Source organism: Hydra vulgaris, chromosome 02, assembly GCF_038396675.1.
Source record: "Hydra vulgaris chromosome 02, alternate assembly HydraT2T_AEP".
NCBI classification, from domain to species: Eukaryota; Metazoa; Cnidaria; class Hydrozoa; order Anthoathecata; family Hydridae; genus Hydra; species Hydra vulgaris.
This window is the reverse complement of record NC_088921.1, coordinates 49,158,783-49,184,336: the sequence shown is the minus strand read 5'-3', so window position 1 is coordinate 49,184,336 and position 25,554 is coordinate 49,158,783. Positions and strand designations below refer to the sequence as shown.

The 25,554-nt window shown below is 28.6% G+C and overlaps 1 protein-coding gene across 1 annotated transcript in view; it reads right to left on the bottom strand.

Moving 5' to 3' along the window:
• LOC100199901 (endoplasmic reticulum transmembrane helix translocase) overlaps nt 1-22,862 on the bottom strand; it is a 94,983-nt gene extending 72,121 nt beyond the window's left edge. The window contains exons 1-2 of the mRNA XM_065791223.1: nt 22,371-22,862; nt 12,714-12,803 (exon numbers count right to left, since the gene is read on the bottom strand). Coding sequence (XP_065647295.1) covers nt 12,714-12,803; nt 22,371-22,634 — 354 coding nt within the window. The 5' untranslated portion in view covers nt 22,635-22,862. The remainder of the gene's footprint in view (nt 1-12,713; nt 12,804-22,370) is intronic.
• Nucleotides 22,863-25,554: the final 2,692 nt, after the last annotated feature.

Genomic DNA, 25,554 nt, shown 5'->3' with positions numbered 1-25,554 from the left:
CCAATATAGGAAAAAAATATCTTAGACAAGTAAATTTTTTTTACTAATATATAAATTTTAAAATAGTTCCGCAACCCCATTACAAAATATTAGAGAATTTTGAAACCAAAAACTTTCCATTTTTTACTTGCCAGAAATGCATTTTGGTAATATTTGTAACGGCTTTCGCTTCTTCTATTTTATCAGCTATTAAGGCCCACCTTAGATTAATATCATCTGTGTTGATAAGTCTAACATAAGTTTTGCACCCATTTGATGCTAAGAGAAAGTCTTTAGCGTTTAAGACGATCACTTCAAGAGATTTTACGCTGTTCCAAACAAATCGCTTTAATGACCCTCCTACCCCATCAACTGCTCCTTTACCGTGAGAGGTAGCAAAAAAGTTCCATTCTATACTTTGAAAATGATATTTCACAGAGCAATGCTGTATGAATTTGGCCATGTATCTATTTTTGAATTGAGTGCATGGACCATCACTCCATAATATAACTTTTTTTAAATAATTAATGCAATAGAAGTCAAATATTTCACTTAAGTATGTAGTAGTGGCGCGTTTTGTTTTATCATTATCGTCGGATATTATTACAAATGATTTTGACTCTAATTGGTAGCGAAAGATTACAACTGTAAACAAGGTAATAGTTGACTGCGACCAATAAGCAGCTTGAACAGCATCCTGATAACCACATGTATAGTTTTGTGAATAATCAAAGTGTATCAAAATTTGGCCTGGTTCGAGATTTTCTTTTTGACTGCGGTATTGCTTAGACTGATGCTTTTTAGTGAAATTATGCTCAGTAAACTATGGTAAATAGTCGCAGAAATGTTTAAAAATATCTTTTATGTTTTTTTTATGTTGACTAAGTACACAGCGATGATCTTCTTTAATCCACCATCTATAGGTGATTAAGGTATCCATGTCTCCGATTTCGGGCAAAGAAACTTTCAATAGTTTACTATCACAGCACAATGAACATTTCATTATCCAACATTGGTACGTTGGGGGCTTGCACAATACATAATTTTCTAACCATTTATTGCAATACAATGGAAAAGGTATTTTACTAGCCAAAGCAGCACACAAATAAGTAAAATTACTGTGATAAATACAACCACATGTTTCAAGTGGTGTATCTTTGCACGTAAGAATGTATGTTGGCCTTAATTCACAAAACTTACTCAATTTAATTTTTTTGTCAGCACTCTCCTCACAATACAGTTGATGCAGCTCTTTCAAATTCATAACTAAGTAGCGTTTTTGAACTTTTTCTCCGTCGATTTTCATAAAATCTTTTCTTCCAGGAGACATAACTGATATATCTTCTCTTTCATAAAATACTTTTACTTTTTTAATTTCTTCTGATGTAAAGTGAACTCGATGTGTTTCTTTAGCAGTGCATAGGCCATATTCAGCACCCAACTGCTCTAAAATAGTTCGTCTTTTATTTGAAGATTTTGGAAGAACCTGTTTTGTCCTAAATATGTTATTTGATATAAAAGAACCCAAATTATGTGTAAGCAATTATATTAAAAAATATATGTTAATATAATAAATACTTGTTTAATGCCTTTCTCATTGACGATTTGCAGTTATAAGAATTGTCTTGCGTAGAATTTAGACTGACGTTAGTTATGAAATCAAGTTTTTTTTTCATTCTTAGCCTTTGGTTGCGAACCTTCGCTTGATTTTTTTGTTTGTTTTCTTTTCTTGGTGTCAATAACTGCCTCCTTAGATAACTTCTAATTTTTTCTTTTTCTAACAAAGCTTTTCTGTTTCTTACTCTATAAGTTTTCGATCTTTCAGCATCTGATTTTGGCATTTTAAATATGTTATTAAATATAACGGCTGCTGTTTATGATATATGCTTCGTTGTATATTTTAAAAAAACCCGCGAAATGTTGTAAATAAAAAAACAACCGCGAAATCAATTAAACCAAAAAGTTGCAGGGCAAACTATAAACAACGTTTAATCTAAAAAAAATTGCCTTTTTGTTAAAAGTTTTTATTTCTAAAAAAAAAATTCATTACATCAATTTGTTGAAAATAGTTACTTATGGTTTCAAAAAAAACTTTAACAAGTTTAATAATAAAATGAATAAACAAACTGCAAATTAAACAATAAACAAAGTTGATTAATATTATAACTTGGTTTAAATGACGTAAATCGTTTGAAATGGATTATATCGTTCGCGCTTGAACTTTTTTTTTTTAAGTCAAGAAGCCGTTACGGAAAAGCAAACGTATCATGATGGTCGTAACGTACTTAGTAACATGTTGAACGAGTGATTTAAAGCACTTTAATGTTTTTTTTTGAAACAATGATAAAATATGTATAAGTATCTTTACTTTTACCATGGTTGTAGTTTTAAAAAGTTCAATACGAAGGATAGAAAAAGCTTTTCGACTTTTTTTTGTGACGGTCGTAACGTCTTGTTTTCATTAATATGTTCTTCTTATAGACCTAGTTAGAGTTCATTTTTATAAAAAATATTATGCATAATGTTTGATTTTGCCTTTTAGTCAAACTTAGAAGTAATAGTTATTTAAAAAAACAGCACTAAAACTTTTTTCAACGCTTCACAACATGACTATATATAAACGTCAAAAAATGCTCAAATAACCCTTACAAGTTTAAGAGTATGTTATAGTATGATAAAATTATTTTTTTAATAAATTTTTTTCTTAAAAGTATTCTTAAATAGTTTAAAATAAATTTAATCAAGTTATTATAAGTCGCCGAGAATTTTTTTTTTTTTTTTTCCTCTTTTACGTGGAATTGCCCATATATATATATATATATATATATATATATATATATATATATATATATATATATATATATATATATATATATATATATATATATATATATATATATATATATATATATATATATGTATATATATAGAACCCTTAGATGTTGTCCGAAAGTTTTTTCCATATTTTGTTGACAAAAAGTAAAAATTAAAATGCAAGACCGGAATTTTTTTTTTTTAATAATGATAGACTGCCTGCCCCAACCAAACCCTCAGTCGATGTAGCAGCACACCCTTGCGGGTCAGGCTATTTGTCAGTCGATGTAGCAGCACTCCCTTGCGAGTCAGGCTATTTGTCAGTCGATGAAGCAGCACTCCCTTGCGAGTCAGGCTATTTGTCAGTCGATGTAGCAGCACTCCCTTGCGAGTCAGGCTATTTGTCAGTCGATGTAGCAGCACTCCCTTGCGAGTCAGGCTATAAGATAGTCGATGTAGCAACACTCCGCGCATGATTTACAGTAAAAAAAATAAAAATAAAAACATTTTATTAAAAATATTAAAAATAAAAACATTGTTTATATTGTTAAAAACATTCAGAATGTTTTAAAAACATTCAGAATGTTTTTAAAAACATTCTGGTCAATTAAATTTGCGTTTTTGTGGTTTTTTTATATAACAATTAATTTGTAATTAAATTAATGGTTTTGACTTTCGTCCAACACGAATATGTTGGACGAAAGTCAAAAGTAATTAAAAGTGACAAAAGTAATGTGTTGGCGTAAGAATCACTTTTTTCCTTCCGCTCTTCCCAAAGCCAACAAACTATAGATCTATATATATATATACATATATATATATATATATATATATATATATATACATATATATATATATATATATATATATATATATATATATATATATATATATATATATATATATATATATATATATGGGTGCATCAAACTCCCTCATGGGTTAAATTCTTAATGATCCTATAATAAACATGTTCCTTTGGTGTTAAGTAGTTACTGTGTGAAATATTATAAAAATATAATTATTCTTAATGGGTCCACATGAAGCACGAAATATAGCTTACTACGGCATTATTAAAATATTATTGCAAATTTGTATGTCTAACTTTGCATGAATAAAGTGTTTTAATCCATATCTCCTTACTTACTGTCGAATGTTTCAAACTCTATTTGTATTTTCAGGAGTTATCAACCACTGTACCAATAGCATGACACAATCTGCTGTAAAGTTTACACCAAAAAAGACTCGTCAGAAGATTACTGATTACCGACAAGAGGACAAGTGCAGCGATGCTACATGTTTCATCAACAAGCTGGCCTGTCTATAAAGCAATCAAAACATGACAGTGTAAAAATTGCGTTGAAGCAGGTTATTCCTTTCTTCAAGAAAGCAAATATTCCAATAATAACAGAAAAGAAGGCCTGTGAAAAAATCATTGCACTGTCTGAAAAAACTTCATGAACTTCCTCTAGATTGTCGTTCATTATTGTCAGCACTTGCCAAGCTTGATAAATGTCAGAAGAACTCAGTTTGACATTTCCACTGTGGGTAAAAGATGCTGAAAAAGTCATGAAGAATGACGAAGACGTAAAGTTTTTAGAGTCCATGAAGACAGACCGCACAGCATCATTTGGCTCCCATGACAAGAAATTGGCATTACAGTTACAGCGCAAGAAGGCACGACTGCAAAAGCAAGAAGAAAGGAGACTAAAGGCAGAAGAAGCAGCTACTGCTACAGTATCTACTATTTGTACAGTAGAGCTCTCTAGCAACAGCAGCGAGGAAAATAGTGATGAAAGTAAATGTGATATCAATAGTCCTTTCAAAACTTCTGAAAAGAAACTGGTAAAAATGCACCACCGAACCATTCACACTGGAATGGAATGCTCATATACCTTATAACATTCTCAAATCTCTGAGAATTGTGACTTTGGCAACAAGAATGAAAATTTCTCCTGCATAATAGTCTGCACTCACTGAGGCCATTATTGAAGAATCAGGAGGTGATGCTAGCAAAATTGATGTATCATATGCCACAGCAGGCCAGCAATACCGGACATGTCAATACCGCTTGTGTGGCCCTGCAGCATAGAATTGGCTGTGTATTGCTCTGGTCTGCATGCAGTCTTCACGTTGGAGAAGTTATTTTACCACATGTTTTTAACGACATGCACATTGAAACATCGAAATCACCAGAAGTTACTGTATTTTGCACATTTAAGAAGCATTTTGACACAGTTTCTCATAGAAGCGACAAGACACTCAGTCCATTCAACCCTCGACCTTTCTCGAATTATTCACAAACTGTTTCTCAGATTACTATATGGAAGGAAACTGCAGAAGCAGCTGTTGAATCTTCCATAGAGCATCAGCGAGAAAACTATAAAGAATTCAGTGAATTATGTGCGCTGTACCAGAGCTCAATTTAACGATCAGATGTCTGACATTGTCCGACTAAAACCTCAGGTTGTCTGATCAATTTACAAAGTAATCGGACATTTTAACCGATGGGAATTAAATTCTACAAAATAAAGCTTGGACAGGAATGGCACTGAACGCTATTGCTGACCACACAAATGATTTTTTTGGTTACAACTTGACCACAACTGTTTAGATGATTTAAACATTTCAGAAATGCGCTAAGAAAAGAAACATTAAGCTCAACTTACTCTAGGAAAAAATAAATGAAAAAACTAAAAGAACAAGAAAGAAGCAAAACAACTCCTTACAAAAAAGAAAATAAATTAGCTTTAAAATAAAAGAAAAAAAACTCGAAATTAAAATTACTTTTTGTTACATTTTTAATTGCTTTTGAAAAAAATTACTTTAAAACTTATCTTTTAAAACGTTTAATAAAAGTTACATAAAACGATTTTACAATTTACTTCTATTTATTCTTTAATCAATGAACAAATTTTATTTAATTTATTCAAAAGTGAAATTAAATTATTGAAAAGAAAAAAATATAATATTTTTTGTTGTATAAACATTTTTTTCAAAAAGTTGCAAAAAAAATTGTTTAAAAAAATCACGTAGTCTTTTTAAAATCATAATTTTTAATCATTTAGTAAATCAAGTTTTTAAAATCATAATTTTTAATCAATTAGTAAATCAAGTTTAAAAAACTAACTTTTAAACAATTTTTTGTATATATAGAAACAAAAAAATATATATATAGAAAATAGTTTCAAACAATATATTTAAAAAAAATTTTAAATATAAAATTTAATTTACACATTATGCGTTTATTTTAAACGATCATTATAATTAATTTTTGATTTTATTTAAAGCCATTTAAAAAATCTGCGATGAAATATTCTAAACAATAAGGAAAGAAACTACAATTTCACTAGACTAATGTTAAATAAACTGAATAACATGACAAAGATTTCGATTGCATAACTCAGTTCCATAAAACCGTAAAAATTATCTCTGACATTTTGTTCGGGACCTTTAAAAAAATTAAATTGAGCCCTGCTGTACCTTGATTCAGAAAACAGACAGTTTCACTTTTGTCGACCGGGTGCAGTCCACAAAGCACAGTGGATGTCCAAAAAATTATACTTTATCAAAATGGTCCTTCTTGAGGAGCAGATCCGTTTGTTGCCAGCAGGAACAATTACCACAGCTGCACAGCAGACAAAGTTACACACCTTCGTCACCTTTGTATGTGATACTGATATACAGTATATACTGATATAAAGTACCTGGTCGACAATGTGTAGATCAGTTGAAGCCCCATGGCATGATCTCTGCCTTTATCAGAACCTTCTGAAGTACACACAAGTGAGTTCTGAAATATCTGAAAGCGCTATAAAAGCACTGAAGCGTCATCTGTGGTATCTATGTTCTAAAAAGGTGCCCCTTGCTCTATTCAGTGACATTGTTTCAAAGCCTGAATTGCAGTACTTAGCCAAGACGCTTCTGGCAGGAAAGTGAGGCCTAGTGATGGAATGGCTCTGCCGCATGATCGCTACAGAATTGGCTTCAGAAAACCTAAGTTCCCGACTGAAATCAATGCCACAACAAGACTTGGAGATTTGGTTACTGCAGATTCATGGTACATTTTCAGCCTTTTAGAGTTGAACATGGATTTTCTTAACAATTACGTTGAAAACTGGCCTGTTCACCCTTCATTTCTGTCATCAAAGATGAAGACAATTTCTGTCAATGTCAATGACAGTGCGGAACGCGACGTGAAACTAAGTGCAGACATTTTAGATCCAGCCAAAACTGAGGTGAATTATCAGAACATTCTGCAAGTTGTTGAGGCTGACAGAAAGAAAGTTCCAAGTCTGTGCAGCCATAAGAAAAAACGAGCAGCGCCAACAGTTGAAGATCACGAAGATGATAATTGACAATATTTAACTATATACCCATAGTCCCAGTAACTAAAAGCTACCTATTGTATTATGCTCTGTTCGATATTGTAAATTTGTCATACTTGTTTGGAATATTTGAGTATTCTTTTGTCCATTTGACAGTCTTTGATATAATTCCTGGAATTATATACGTAATTTTGTGTATATTAGTTATTTAAATGCAACCGATGCCAATAATAGTATTAATTACAGTTTATTGCAAAAAATACAGATATTTGTGTTCATTGTAGATCCATTAAATTGCCACAGAAAAATCTCAAATTTTTACAGGAGTCATAATTTATGAAGTGGAACACACACAAACACACACACAAATATATATATATATATATATATATATATATATATATATATATATATATATATATATATATATATATATATATATATATATATATATATATATATATATATACATTTTTCTAGAAACTCTAGAAAAATTGTGATTTTCCATCAGTTTTTACAATTTTATCTACCAAAGACGTATTCTAATAAAAAATCAGGTTGTGTGTTAATAAAAAATTACCATTTTATAAGAATAAACACACTTTAATAAAAAATATTCATATAATATCTTAGTTACAATCAATATTTTGTAACCCCCCCCCCCTTTTGCATCGATTACTGCCTGTACCCTTTTAGGCATGCTTTTTATGCAGTTTTCTGCCATTTCCTGCAATCTTGCATTGTGGTTCCAATGGTTTATAATACTTTCTATTAGAACCACCTTGTTTGTAATATTTTCCTTGGCCACCTCCTTTTTTAATAGCTCCCAAACATTCAATATAGGATTGGGATCCGGCGAATTTCCCGGCCAGTCCAACAAAGGAATATTTTTATCTTTCAAAAAGATTTTGATAGACTTAGCCGTATGGCATGGTGCTCTATCTTGCATGAATGTTTTGTTTTCCTCTGGACCAAACCATTCCGTCAATTGGGGTAACAATCTTTGTTCCAGGACATTTTTATACTGCACCTGGTTCATTATCCCTTGAACAATGTACAGCCTTCCCATTCCTTTCCCACAAATGACCGACCAAATCATCACCGAGGTTGGATGTTTGACGGTTTGAATAATACAGCTACTTAAATATTTCTCTCCAACCTTCCTTTTAACGTATTGTGCTTTTTTTGATAAGACTTGGAACATGCTCTCATCACTAAAGCAAACCTAAAAATATTATATGATGGTTCATTGACCACAATGCATGGATTATCTAAAAAATTTAAAGTATTATTTAATAAAATAATCTGTTATACCGTTTTCCAATTGTCTTCAGTCCAATTTCTATATTTTTTTGCCCATTCTAATCGCTTCTCCATCATTTTTGGCGTTAATTTTGGCTTTTTAGCTGGACGTCTTTAGCTGTAGCCAAGATCGTGTAGATGACGCTGAACCGTTCTCTTGGACATCTTAATACCAGAGCTCTCCAACTTCTCAGTGATATCATCATTTGATGCTAGCCTATCTTCCAATACTATTTTGGTAAGAATTCTTTCACCTAGTGGAGTAAGAATTCTTTTTTTACCACAGTTCCCAGTCCTTTTTGGAGTCAGGTTTTCCATGTTGACAATTTTTTTTTGGATATTCTGCACTGACACTCTAGAAACATTACATCTTCTGGCGATTCCTCTTTGGGAAAAACCAGTATTTGTAAGAAGTGCTTGGATTTCACTTTTTTTTTCTAGAGATAAGTCCTTTTTTTTGCCCATTTCTAAAAAAATAACCAATTTTAGTACGAAAATTTCTATTATTACTTAAAATAATTTTAATCACAAAATACTGAGTGAAATAAAAATATTTTTATGTTAATTTATGTAATGTAATATTCTTAAAGTAATATTAGTCGATTTGAGTACTTACTTTAATGATATTGAAAAATATACCAAAACTAACAGAGAGTATTCACCACGTGCACTGTAAGAATAGCGGTTTCAAGATGGCGTCACACAAAATGGCTGTCAAAAATGACAGTGTTTACACCAGCATAAGATTTTAAATAATTTTGTCAACGTATAACTATATTGTATGCATCCAAATAAATTAAATTATATAATTTTGAACTATAATGCCAAGAAAACAAAAGATAAGCAAGGTATGTTAAAATTTATTGGGTGGCCATAATAAATTGTCATACAACTGTATATAATAGCAACCATTGAAACATTATTCACAAAAAGAAACTGATTTCACTACACTTGCATTTTACAATAACCACATTTTTGAGATGAAGAAGAACCACAAGATGCTAAAGTAGATAAATTTCCAACTGTAAAAAGCTAAATTAACTCATCTTCCAATTGTTTACAAGTTAATGAAACATGTATTATTGAACCAAATCTTATTTCTGAAAAATTTAGCACTTTTTCATTACAAATGTTGCTTATCTTAAATATTCAAATTTACACAGTATACTTTGATCTGTCAAAGAAAATCAGGGTATACTGTGTAAATTTGAATATTTACACAAAATACTTTACATTTTATTTGTAAAGAAAATCATTAGGTTTGAACAGAAACATTCTACCAAAAATATTTAGTTTTTACCAATAGTTCATACCTAGTTCCATACTGCAGTAAAAAAAGACTTCACTACAAACAGCCAAGCACTAATATTTTTAATGAAATACCAACAACAATTTTTTATATATTAACTATGAATTTTCAGTCAAAAAACTCATTAAATTAAAGTCAAGAAAGTCATGGTTGCTGCTCAAACAAGCTATCATTTCATGTTCCATTAACCAAAACTCAATGCTTCATTACTCATCATTCAGTTTTTTTTAATAGATAGATTGTCTGCTTAAAACAAAATCCTCAGTCGATGTAGCATCGCTACTTGCCTGTTCTTCCTATTTGTCAGTTGATATATATACACAGTAAAAAAATAAAAAATTAAGAACGTTTTTATTTCAATTAAAAAAATCACTTCAATTGTCTCTCTTTCTCATCCTCTCTCTCTCTCTCTCTCTCACACTCTCTCTCTCTCTCTCTCTCTCTCTCTCTCTCTCTCTCACACACTCTCTCTTTCTCTCTCTCTCTCTCTCTCTCTCTCTCTCTCTCTCTCTCTCTCTCTCTCTCTCTCTCTCTCTCTCTCTCTATATATATATATATATATATATATATATATAATTATTTTTAAAAATAACACGCTGTTTTTTATTCTTGACATGTTTCGTAAAATTTATTTACAATTTCAAAAGATTATTTTACAATAATAAAAAACTCTGAAATAAATATTAAAAAATAGAAGTCTTTACAGAGAAATATTAACGGACAAAAAATTATACATAATAAACCAATATATTTATTACAAAATTACTCAGTAAATAACCAATCAAAATAACCAACTGTCAAAAAAAACAACATATATATATAAATAAACTGACAGTAAAATTAAATAGATAAGTTTATAGTATAATGTAAAGTTTGTTTATTGATATATATATATATATATATATATATATATATATATATATATATATATATATATATATATATATATATATATATATATATATGTAGATATATACAGTATGCGACAAAATTATTCATACCCCAAGCATATTACTAAACTTTGTTTTCATACTCTGACATGTTTATTTTTTATTGCTATGAAAAAATAAGTATGTGTAAACATGATAATTAAGAATAACTCTGTGGTGATAATTAAATGTTAAGTTCTTATTTTTGGTTATATTTAGTATATAACATAAAAAATGCAATTTTAAATACAACATAAGTATTTATACCTATTGAATTATTTAGTGCTGTAAGTTTATTTTTTGATTATTTTCGCTGGTAAGTTATTTAATTTTGTTTGTCTACACTACAGATGTAAAATTTTAAATATTTAAATAACTTCTGTTTTATGTCAAAAGTTTTCCAAAATGCCTAAGACCAATGAAATTAGTATTGACGTACAGCAAATTACTGTTGATGAACATGAAAGTGGCTTTGGGTATAGAAAAATTACTGAAAAATATAATAAAAGCAAGGCAACGATACAATCAATAATACAAAAATATAAAAAGACTGAAAGTGTGCAAAATGAAGCATGTTCAGGCCATCCACCAAAAACAACATCTCGAGAAGATAGGCTTATTGTACGAGAAGTAAAGCCAGAGCCTGTTATTTCTGCCAGAGCTATTAAAGAGAAACTTAACGTGAATGTTTCTAAACGAACAATACAACGTAGACTTCGCTCTGCAGAATTTTATGGATCCCGCGTTACAAAAAAACCCTTTATTTCGAGAAAAAACAAAACTAAATCCTTTGCCTTTGCAAAAAAGTACTTTTCAAAGATACTAGGTTTCTGGAAATCAGTTTTATGGTCTGATGAAAGTAAATTTAAACTAAAGAATTCCAAAAAAAGACCAAATGTATGGAAAAGAAAAGGAAAACCCTTAGGCAAAAAAACTATAAAAGCAACCATCAAACACGGAGGTGGTAATGTACTTGTTTGGGACTGTTTTAGTTATAACAAAGTTGGTAACTTAGTTCAAATTGAAGAAATATTAAAAGGAGTTGGACATGTAAATGTTTTGCGAAATAACCTTATGCCCTCCGTCAATAAATTAGGACTAACAGATCAATTTGCCTTCCAACAAGACAATGATCCGAAACATACCAGTAAAATTGCCAAAATATATTTTGAAGAAAATGAAATAGGATTGTTGGATTGGCCTGCGCAAAGTCCAGATATCAATCCAATTGAAAATTTGTGGCATTATTTGGATGGCAAAGTTAATAGGGGAGAGCACAGTATCAACAAACAAAGCTTTTTTTTAGCGTTGGAGGCAGCTTGGCATAATATTCCTCTAAACTTTTTACAAAACTTATTTGATAGTATTCCTCATCACTTGCAAGCAGATATCGATGTCCAAGGATTTCATATTAAATATTAATTAACAAATAAAGCAAAAAACTCGAATATACTAAATAAAACTTTGAGAGGTATGAATACTTTTGACGCTTTCTAATATCTCAATTTTTGAATAATTTTCACTTTTTTTAAAAACAAGATTTAATTTTTTAAATATAGTTAATATTGTTAATAGTTGCTACAACTAACACTTTTTAAATTTTAATTAAAATTATTCTTATCAATTTGGTTTTTGCTTTATTGCTACAACATATTTTATGATAGGGTATGAATAATTTTGTCGCATACTGTATATATATACATATATATATATATATATATATATATATATATATATATATATATATATATATATATATATATATATATATATATATATACATATATATATATATATATATATATATATATATATATATATATATATATATATATATATACACATATATACAAATATATATATACATATATATATATATATATATATATATATATATATATATATATATATATATATATATATATATATATATATATATATATATATATATGTATATTTGTTTATGTATATTTGTATATATTTATATACATACATATACATATATTAATATATAACATATATTTTTATATAGTAAACATTTTGTATACTAACCTTTTCACGTTGAATTGGAACTAACTCTGGATAGCCATTATTTTGAGTAGGAATAACCTTTACTCTATCTGCAAACTGAACATGAGTAACCTTGAATAAAAATAAATGAATAGAATGATATATAAGCAGATCACATGAAAAAATAAATCATTTTCAAATTGAAATCAATTTTCAAATAAGGAAATCATTGTTTCTTGATTTTTCAATACTCGCTGAATTTAACAAACTTGTTAAGATAAATTTTGATAATTTCACAAATATTAATTCAACTATTTTATATGCTCTTTTTGCACTGTAAAGCAATACCTAGTTGCTATGACTACATTTTGTTATGCAACACATTGTAATACTGTGTAGTGCTCTGTAGCATTGCTTCCTAAAAACATACTTAACTAAAAATTATAAAACCAAAAACACCTCTAAATCCAACGAAAATTAGAAATTAGAAATAATTTATGCACTTTATTATACTTCAGTTAAAGAATGACAAGAATTGTTGATGAATAATTGAGTTCCATCTTTTTAAACAATGTTTTAACATTTTGTTTAACCTTACGCTAATAAATATAAGCACATATTTTTCATTTAATGCTTTAAATAACTATTTTTATTTGAATATGCAGTATTTTTTATATCCAATAATATGTAAGTAGTTTTATGAAAAGATGCCATTATGATATTTATTGTATACATATATGAATATAAAAATCGAGCAAAAATCTACTCAAATACAACCAGGAATAAAATTTAGTATAAATTGGGTTCACTAGGTTCACATATTTATATTTTAAATGAATAATACAAACTTAGAGCATACTTAAATTTTTTTAGAAATATATTAAATGCTAAAAAAATTTTTTAATAATATAGGTTTTTAATGGATGAACTTCTTATATTATTATTTAGTGTCAATTTTTTTATAACCTTTTTTATGTTAATTTACCTCCCTAAGGCTGAGCAGGCAGATGAGGAGGTTACTTAATTGTGGTTATAATTTTCTCTCAACTCTATAACTCCGAAACACAAACTTAGACAAACAAAGCCGCTGCGCACAGAAACAAGTTGAGTGCAGTGCTACCAGGGATGTGGTGAATCAAGAACATATGAATTAAAAATTAATTCTAAACCACAATTATTATAAGTTTATATACCAGTATTTAAAAGAATACATGTGAATTGAATGTATTAGAACATGAACTTTTATTAATTTTTTGAATAGAAAACAGCAAAACGAAAATATAAAATATTAAATATGAAATATAAAATTTCTTGACACTAAAAGAAATTTCATAATTTACATAACACTAAAAATATGGTATGTGCTTACCTGGAAAAAAGCAAGATTAGTTATCAAGTTAAAAAAGAAGTTTAATCTAACTTCTTCTCTTCAAACAGTTTTTATTAAAAAAATTTTAAATAAAAAATTCTTAAAATATTTTATGAACAACTATTTCTATATATATATATATATATATATATATATATAACTATAAATAAAGATATTTTATGAAAAAAATTTTTAGATTCTATTCAAATAAAAAGAATTAAAGTGAAAAACTTTAAACAAAAATTATTTCTTTTGTAAATAAAAATTTGCCTCGGTTAATTTATAAATATTAATTCAAAAATACTTAGATTTTCAAAAATGTATGCTTTTAAAGATACAAGTTAACCCTTTTGACATATTTTTAGTTATAAAGTTAATGTGCTATTCTTTTCTTTTCTTTTTTTTTTTTAAAAAAAAGCAGTCAAATTTGAAGTAAAATTACAAAACAATGTCACACAAAATCAAAAGCAACAAATAATTTAAAACATAACCATACCATTAAAATAAGATTTTTATGTCCAAATATATCAATTAAAGAATATAAATGATAAATAAAGCAAATAATAATAAACCATTTTTTTCCATATACTACTCATTTTAATCATAAAAATAAGACATTTCCTAAAAAATAAGGTCTTTTGTCAAAAATGATAGGACTTTAAAAAAATATTATTCCCAAAAACTTTCAAAAACTTCTTTTTGCTTTTTTGAACTTTTTTGAACTTTTGAAAAACAAAAAAATTTATTGTTTACAAATTACCAAAATATATTAATTTTCAAAATTCGGGACTAACCTTAACTTTTTGCAATACTATTTTCTTGAATAAAGAAAAAGCAAATTTTAAAAAATATGAAAAGGGAAAATGTTTATCAAAGTAATTAAAAGGTTGAGAGAGAGCACTGTTACAAAATTGATAGAAAAAAAATAAAACATCTATACTTTACAGCAGAAACAGGTACCGAAAACCAGTTATAACTAAATCTAACACGCAGACATACAACAGAAAAAAAGTCTAGTGCAGTTTGCTTTTGGAGTTTTATACAATACAAAAGTAATGATTTTTTTTTAATCAAATTATCATATGCATCAAATAATAGCACAGATAGTGTTATTAACAGTCTAATTAAATTTAGGTAAAGTACAAAATACCTATAGGCTACTCATAGAAAGCTTATTTATATATGCTTGCAGAAAATTGTAAGAGTAAATTGTGACAAGAAATAGCATAGTTAAACTGATATTAAAATGTCAAGACAGCCTACATAGGTGCTTAAAAATGTATATACCAACTGCTTCAGTAGATTTAATCCCACTAACTGTTTCAGTAAATCCAAATAGGCAAAAAAAGTGGGATTAGAATTAACAAAATTTAAAACATCCAAAACGTAAGAACTAAGTATACTGCAATAAAAGTGCAGAAACTCACTATAACAAAAATACATATTTATGACCAGGCACCACCTTGCCCTCTTCTTACCCGAAATTAAACTCAAGTATAGGAATTAGCGAGGGATAAAATATTTGAATAGTTCTCTGTTGTGAACAACACAAATGTTTGTGTGCATGCTGTAATAGATAACAAACAAAGCCATATTGAATAATTTGTTGAAACTGTTTCACTGTCAGCTAGTGAAAAATAAATTAACATGTGTGCTGAGATCACATGAGTTGTGTTTACTTAACTCAATTCAATAATAACTAAGACTAAGATAATGCAGACTAAGGCTAATAAGACTAAGGCTAATAACACAGTAAGTAAGGCAGTAAGGCTAATCACACAGTATTTAAATAACTTTTTTCACCCTGTCTTTGTTGTGGAACCATCAAGTATGCTAGCATATTTTAAAAATCAAAATACAATGCTATTAAGTTACTGATAACTTTTTCATTCATAACCAAGTCAAAAGAAAACTTAAAGGAATCCAAATAGGTCCGCTGGCAAAGTGCTCTTTTTTTTTTTTTTAAGTGCCCCAAGAAGTCCTAACGGTCTTGTCACAGAGCACCGCAGAAGTGCATTTACCCATGAAGTTCACGCCTACTTCCTTACCGTGACACAATAATATGTCCAGAGCTCCTTTCGAACCTGGATCTCCTGCTTTTAAAGCAAGCGCTCTAACCACGGCCGTCTTCAAGCATTAATAAAAAGATTTTCTATGGACATTAGTATATTAATTTATTTGTAATATCAAATTGCATTTTCAAAATTGTTTTCATTTGCTCTACTGGTATTAATACAAAATACAACAGAGGTTTAACCAAGATCTCTTTATTGTACAAATATGTTTAAAGGAAATTGGATATGTTTCATGTTTAAAATAATATAATCATTATGAAACTTAAAAAGAAAAATAAATTATAAAATATTCACATAAAAAGAAACAATCTTTCAGATTTTAAACATAGCACCCTATGAATTAGTAGTGCTATGTTAAAAAAACATAGCACCACTAATTCATAGTTAAAAACTCTATATATTAATTTTGCTATTTTTGTTACCCACTTTTGTTACAAAGAAACAGCTTGCCAGGAACAAGCTTTCAATAAAGTCTGGCATGCTGGTTGTCTCTATAAGCTCACTTATAATTTTATTTGCTCAATTCACAACTATATACTCCAGTTTTAACAAAAAACCATCACTTTTTATTGCAAAATTTCTACCAGAAATAAAGCAAGCTTGTGGAACAGATTGTTTTTTTAATATGTCTGTGTTAGGAATAAAACGGTATATATAAAACTCTTTAAGGCCAGTTAAAATATGTTGATAGATCTCTTGGGTAGAGGAACCTAACTTCAGCATCAACAATGATGAATAATTCAGTTAAGATGCTAATCCACCACTTATTATTATAAACTACCGCTACATAACTTCCTAAAGTGACAGCATCAGATTGAAATATATCTTATCCTTTTTAAGTTTGTGTAGTTAGTGTAGAGTTATTAAACCAATGTAACTTATTGTAATTCAATAAAAATAATAATAATTCAATATTTTCTTATAGGAATTACAATAAGAAAGTTACACTCTTATTGTAATTTCAATCTTTTTTTTCAATATAAAATTTATACATGGCTTCTTATGTGAGAATTTGATTTCGGTATGATGACTTTCCGTGAACATACAGTGGGACAGAGTGTGCCAAAATACCAAAAATCATTGTTAATATTACATGCTGAAAATTTTCATAATGATGAAGACATCTTCATTAGAAAATATTTACTTAAGTAAACATTAAGTATCAATTGAAATATTCTTTAATGTGGTTACTTACACATCAATTTGAAAAAAGTTTTAAAATGTTATTTTGCATTTTTTAACTAACAACTTTCTTGGGCTACTTTTGTTTTAAATTAACTTTATTGAGAATCACTTTGAATTATATTGTTTGAATTATTTATTAAAATTAGTTTTTTTTGTTCAGTCTTTTCAATACAGTTTAATGTAAGTATAATCCTTAGTTTTAATGCACCAGTAGCAGTTTTTTGTATTTTTTGCAGTTAACCTTATTCTTATTATTATGCATTTTATTTTATATTATTTATTTTATTATTATGCACCTTATTTTTATTATTATGCATTTAACCAGATAAACTATCCTCCTTTAAACATTTGATTATGTAAATCTACTGTTCAATGTATGTGAATAAAATGCATCATAAAAGTTTTTTGATATTTTTTACTTTAAAAAAAGTTATAACAAAAAATTGGTCTTCACTAAACAGCCAGTTGATGAAAAATGATGTATATAGGAACATGTTTACCTATGAAATCTTTCTAAACTGTTATATATGTCAATATTGTATAAATATAAAAAAAGTTAAAAAAAAGTTTTATAACAAAAGTTTGCAACAAATATTGTTTTTGATCATTTTGAATAATATTGTTTTTGGTATTTGGTTTATAATAATAACTTTCTTATCAGTTAAAAATTTTTATACTTTTTTAGATAAAAATTATTATATATATATATATATATATATATATATATATATATATATATATATATATTATATATATATATATATATATATATATATATATATATATATATATATATATATTATGCGGTAGTGGTGTAGTGGTAGAGCACTCGCTTCATAAGCGAGAGGTTCCGAGTTCAATTCCTGCCATGTCCCTGGTAGTACCGCGCTCAACTTGTTTCTCCGCGCAGCGGCCTTATTCGTCAAGGTTTGTGTTTCGGAGTTAAAGAGTTGAGAGAGGCTTAACCACAAGCCTCCTCATCTGTAGTGGCCTTCTCGGCCTTGGGGAGGTGAATTATAAAAAATATATATATATATATATATATATAATTTTATGTTTAAAACTTTTTTTATGCATTGTTACGGGTGACAACTAAAAATCCGGAATGAGAAGAAATGGTAGTTTTGATGAAATAATTTATTCATAACAATTTTATATGGTTGATATATAATTGATGACAACTTAAAATATACAATAAAATTAATGGTTTTCCACAAAGGGTCCTTTATCCGCTACTCTGCGCAACTTTGTTTTAATGTTCACGCAAGCTGTTTGTACACCAGTTGTGTCCATTTCTTGCAAGGATTTTTTAACTCTACGCTTGAGTTGTGAAAAGCTTTCCAACCACTCTTGTACACTAAAGAACTTAGTTTTCCAAAAAAATCTTCAATTGGTCTACATTGAGGAAGATTGGTGGGTTTAACATTCTTCGGTACAAAAGGAATATTTTCACTTTGGAGGAACTCAGTAACACTTTTCGCATAGTGTGACGATGCTTTATCGGGCCAAAATATGTTATTATCATCTGAATGATACTTATTAATAAATAGGATTAAAATTTTAGTAAAGCATTGGTTTTTGTAAACTTCTTGGTTGACAGCTAGACCACTTTCCTTGAAAAATGGCTCTGAAATTCCTCTGTCGGAGACAACAATATATAACATTACTTTCTTCTCAAATTTGCTTCGCATTTTGAATTTAACATCAGGTGGTGTAATAGAAGAGTCGTCTGTGTAATAAATTTTGTTACCAGGCATTTGGGGCTTACTTAAAGTAAAATAACTTTCATCATCCAAAATGAAATTTTTGTTACCAAAATGTCTCACAAGATAATGACAATCTTTTTTTACTCGTATACTGACTGCATTTGTAATAGTTTTCTCGTTTTACTTGTCTCAATGTGTTTCACAGTGGGACACATCCCACTGCATTTCACAGAGAAACACAGTGGGGCGACTTGTTCCACATGGTAAAAAAAGTTCCATTTAGCTTTAAGGCCAAATTCTCAAATAAAAATTAGCTAACATTTTTAATTTTTGATAAAAATCCATCTAGCCATCTTTGTCTGATATTCTGTAACTCCAAAGGTTTTTTTTACTTCTGATATTGACTAACTACTAGTTATACTTAGTTAGTTTAAGAAGTTAAGCATATAAGGCTCTTTTGTCAGAACAGAGAATTTCCTTTTTTATAAAGCTTATAATTTCGTTAAAGTTTTTAGCCTTCATTTTTATGCCATTTATTTCATAAAATATTTTTGAGCGATAATTGAGGTGACTTTCAATTTTTCTAGTTATGTTATTTATCAGTTCGTTGATGTGTGCACATTTTCTTTCTTAGAGTATGTTTTGATAGCTTAGAATGAAAATTTATAAAATCTAATAAAATTTTGGAAACCTTGATTGATCTTATGTCTTTTTAAATTTGAATGATAATATTACAAAATCCTCATCATCCCATTCACTCCGACTCTGTACCTCTTCTGGAAGATCTTTTCTTCTGGCAATTTTTTGTTTACAACATTTGCAGAGTTTCTTACCAGGATCTATATTCAAGCCACTTCTAATCATGACTTGTGATTCTTTTATAGTAACTATGTCTGTTATAGTAACAACAATTTTCTAGAAATGATTGAATTTTATAAAGCTTCATCTGCACATTATCTAAAACTTTATTTTGTTATGTTTTAGAAAGAAAAAATTCTTATGTTCCCTAATATCTTCTCTTCAGGAAATCTTTTGTTTACAAGGTATGCAGATTTTCTGAACTTTAATTGCCAAAGTTTAATAAACAAGTAAACTTCAGTATCACAATTGGTCTATTTTTATATAAAAACAAAACAGGATGTGCTTTTCATTAATTAAGATCCTTAGTTTTTATATCTTTTTGTGTAAGACTTCCTTAAATATATCATTTTTTTTATTCTTTTTTTTTAATTTCATGAAAAAATGATATATCTTTGAAATTAAAATTTTATATTTTTCTATTGTTTTTCAAGTTAGATTATTTGTCATAATTAATATTATAAGTAACTAAAAAATTGAACTAAATATTAAAAGTGAAAAAAAAAATTTAACTGTGGTGTTTTGAGATATTGGACCAGAGAGTTGGGTTATATAAACTAGTTGTTTTATTAATTTTTTAGCATTTTTCCTTCGTATTTCAGCATTTTAAGTATATTTATAAAATTCTGAATCAAAAAAACATTAGAAATATTTATTTTCATATTTTGCACTTACTGCTTCTCATTTAATTAAGGAAAACATTTTTTCAAAATTATATTAAAACTGGGTCATTTTAGGAAACCAGGTCAATGTTAATATTGAAATGCGTCTGTAAATATTTTATGTCACACAATATTTTTTGCAACATGAATCAGCAAAAGAAATTTGAAAAACTTGGACCCATGGTTCAAAATTTCCTAAATTTTGAGTAATTTGATGTGATATTACTAAACACTTTTACTTTCACTCCTAATCTCTCATGGATAACATATATTCAATCCATTGAAAAGTTAACATCTGCTGAGGCTTTCTTTATTGTAGTTGCAAGTTATTTATTGCTAATTCTATTTTTTTACCTCTAATCTTTCCTTGTATAGCAGTGTTTATATATTCAAGTTGGTTCTTCTAAAGATGCTCTATGTCTTTTAAATAAGATCTGAAAAAATAATTTGGTACTCAGCCTTATTATTGTAAAACTGCATCTCTTTTTTTTTACTGCAATTGGTATTATGCTCAAGCAAGTGCTACCAAGCTCAACGCATTGCTCAAGGAAGTTATTGTCACTTGTTTTTTTAGCCTAAACACATTAGCATGAAGACGACTTGTCATTTAGCAAAGTCATGTCTTTTTATTGTAACTGTTAAATTATGCTCAAAAACTTTTATCTATCTAGGTTTTTACCTTTAGCATCAATGCAATTGAATTCCCTCATATATATATTTTTTTCAGATTCATTTAATTCGGTTAACTCAACTATTTTCTTGCTCTTTTTTACTTTCTAGCAACTTCGAACATGTATATAGCAGTTACTTGCAGCCATGTTGATAGTGAACTTGTTATAATATATCTTTGGTCTGATAAAAGAAGTGCCTATTTTAATATTAACAATATTAAAAAAAGGCACTTTAATTTTTAAAAAAAGGAAAAAAAAAACAAAAAATAATGAAAGAAAGGATTGCTGCCCCCATAGGGTAGTTCTAAAAACAACATTTTTCAAAAATGTCTGATGGCACCCCCTAAATGTGTTCTATGTAACAAATTAATTCTACATTTAAAAAATTTTCAAATAAAAAAAAATTTTTAGGGGTCGCTCAAGACCCTTAAACATCAGATGGACAAACCCTCAGCAGGGTGACATCAGAGATGTTAACTATGCACAAATTTATAGTTAATATATACTAAAAATCAAAGGTTTAATAGTATAACTTAAAACTTAGGTAAAGCTACAGTTAAGCGGCCTAAAATAATTTTATTTTTTCGCTTGTTGCGCTCTCGTCAGAGGATGCTTTTTAAACATTAGAAATATTAAGTGAAACAATAATAAAAAAAAAGATGCTGCCCCATGCCAAACCCTTAGTCGATGTAGCAGCACTCCCTTATAGCAGCAGGCTGTAAGATAGTCGATGTAGCAGCACTCCCTTGTAGCTGTAGGCTATAAGATAGTCGATGTAGCAGCACTCCCTTGTAGCAGCAGGCTATAAGATAGTCGATGTATGTACTGAAGCCAATAAATATTCCTTTTGTTTACATTAAAAAGTCACTACTTTGAGCAAGTCTTCACACGAAAGCGCAACAAGCGAAAAAATAAAATTATTTTAGGCCGCTTAACTGTAGCTTTACCAAAACTTATGTTACTTAAAACTTATTTTAAGGTGTATTAAAGCTTATATAATACAACCAAAACAAAACAAAAAAATCTATTTTAAAATTATTTGATTAAACTCCTAAAAATAAATTGTAATTATCCCCTCCCCTATATGTAATATACTTTAAATTTCTCTGGCGTTATCTAGATTTTCTGATATCCGTCATTAAGTGACAAACTCAGAATGAATTAATTACTAACTTTTTTGCATGTAAGTGCAGCACAAATATGGACAGACCAGTGACATGCCAAACAAACCAAAACTTGAATCATACCAAGAACAGCAAGAAAAACACAGCCAAGTTCAAAGTAATTAAAAAAACCATTGAATATCCAAACCGGAAAAAATATAGCATAGCTTAATAAAAACGGAGCAACATAGCCATGAAATAAAATTTTGGAATATTTATAATACTCTATAGATGAAACCTCGTCGCTAATTGTTAAATTTTTACTAGGTTGCATCTTTTTATTTCATAAACCTTTCAGTACAATTTATTTATTTGTTGTAACATTCCTATACTGAAATTTTGAAATTTGTTAAAATTTTCGGACGCATAAGGAAGTATAAAACGAAAGCAAAGGTTTTTTCCAAATTTTCTAATTTCATTTCAAATCAAATTTTCCGATAACATTTTTCTTCGATTAGTCCGTCCGAAAAATATACGATATATTTTTGTTTCCCTTCTTTTTGTTCTCTACTTATTAAAGATTCGTAATCATTGATCTTAAAATATACTTGAACACTGATATATAACAACACCAATCAAAAAAAAGTTTTTTTGATAATAATATTGAGAAAAAATATAATATTTTAACGAATAAATATTTGGAAAGTATTTTGAGAACAATGCTTGCGCTACAGAAAGGTTAGAATTATTTGTTATAACACTATGTTTTTCTGAATTAAAAAAAATCAAATTCATACCTTTTAAAAGGACCTGATGACTAGTTAACCATAAAAAATGCACAACCTGATTTGAAGAGATAATAACGCAGACTTTTTCTTTTAATAGAATATAATGTTGTTTATTTCTGTATACAATTTTTATTAAAAAGAATATAAGTTATTATTTTGTATTTTCAAACAAAATGCGAACTAGAGACAGTTTCCCCCGGGAGACTTGAAAACTTATGGGCCCACCGATTTTTAATAGACGAACTTGCACCAACATTTTATTTAAAAACCAACCATAGTTTTATAAAACTTTAAAAAAAAAACATCTAATTAATTTATATATTTGACATGTCATAATTGGAATTAATTAGAAGAGGAATTGGGATCTAAGGCAGTCTAAAAGTTTACCAAGCCATTTTAAAAGCTATGCCATTATAGTTACAGCAGCTTTACATAACAAGAAATTACTAGATTAGTTTATGCTACGAAAAAAAATTTCACATTTTTAAAAATACTTTTTTAGTTAACTTAATAATTTTAACATACCGTAAAAACCCCTAATTCCGGATGGTTTAGGACTTAAATTGTCATAACTAGCTCAATATAAAGAATTTTGAAATAATTTTTTTAAATAAATAAACTTCATAACAAGACAAATCAAACGATATAAAAAATATTATTTTTGCAATATAAATCTATCCTTTATCTTATTTTTAAAAAATATTGTTTTTATCCGGAATTAGGTGTTTATGTCCCTAATTCCGAATGCGTATAAAATACAGAAAAACACATACACAAATAATACTAACATTAAAATAATTATTTTAATCCATTAAAAAAATGATATCGTTTAATAAAAAGAAAAATATATTATTTTATACACATTCGTTACAAATAAATTCCATGGTTGGATGATAATCAAAGACACATTCAATGCATGACCAATTTGAACACTGCTCACACGCAAGCCATTGGTTATCTAAGTTATTTGCCCAATTAATTTCGCAAGATAGAAATAGAAGATCGTCAGATACTAAAATGTTATTTGAAGCTTGAGGAAAATGGGGGTCTGTAATTGATTCTTCGTCTTTATACCTTTTTTACATGATATTTTAGACGACTGACTTTGTCTTAACTTTTTTTTTTCTTTTCTTTTCTGTGCTTCTCTTTTCACTTTTTGAGTAGCAGTGGAAATCTTTTTTTGTTCTCTAGTAAATTTCTTTGCAGCTTGTTCATCTAATTTTTGTTTTTTTGATGCTTGTTCAGCTTCATCGTAAGCTATGGCATTCGCCGAAGTCATATTATAATTAGCTGGTCGCTTTATTCTCTCACTTATTTGAACTCTTTTATTTAGAGTTGGTGTCAATTGATCTCGAAGCATATTTAACAATGATCTGTTTATATCTTTGCCCACTTGTTGAACAGCATTATTCATAGTAGCAAAGCTTTTAAGCAAAAATTCACGATTTGACATTCTTGATTGTGTGTTAGGTGTATTGGTAGCATTTCCCATAACTAATGGACTAGATACTGTTGAAGAATCAAATAAATTTTCAATATTGTTGTTTTCGACAGCTTGAAACACCGCACCAATGGAAGTTTTTTTAGAAGAAATTTGCGAACGATCGAGTGGAAATATACCAGTATTTTTGAAACCACTCCGTGCATTTTCAGGTTTAAACCCACCATTTTGGATAAGATCCTTAAACATGGCCGGAAAATGTCGATTAGTCAGGCTTTGAAAATGATTTTTAGTCAAATAACTTTCGAGAATTCTCTTCAATGCGCCTTTTACTGTTTTAAAAACGCCAACATCTAGTGGCTGTAAAAAATGGCTGGTATGAGCCGGCAAACACCAAAGTAAAATAGAATTTTCTAAAGCTTTTTTTTCAACTCTAAGCTCATATGTGAAGCATGGCCATCAAGTATTAGAACTTTAAATCCTGAAAGTTTGTTTGCGTGAGGCAAAAAAACCACGACAAAAAATGTTCGGATTCCATCCAGCCTGAACTACTACTGTTATAATAAACATTTTGGGCACCGCCTTTGCACCAGTCTTTCATAACTTGTTTGCCTTTGTAAATTATTTGATGAGGTAAATAATTACCAAATGCGTCACAACAAGTCAAGATTGTCGTGTTTTGCTTTTCATTCGATGGTGCTAGCTTTTTAGGGTTTTTTGTTCCTTTTCTACAAATAATTTTGACTTTGCCTTGATCAAATTGCAAACCAGACTCATCACAGTTAAATATTTGAAACAGCTTATTGCCTGAATTATGTTCATTTTATGCTACTGCTTATTGCTCAAACCAATTTTCAATTATGGTTGTGTGGCCACAGCTCTAAAAGTTTGCATACCGTTTACTTTTCTTGGGCAAATTTCTTTACGATATTTATTCATGAAACCGGAGTACCATTTTCTATTCGGTTTGCCGTCTTTGAATAGACCACGTTGGTTTGATTCTTTTAAATAGTTTTCAACAACAA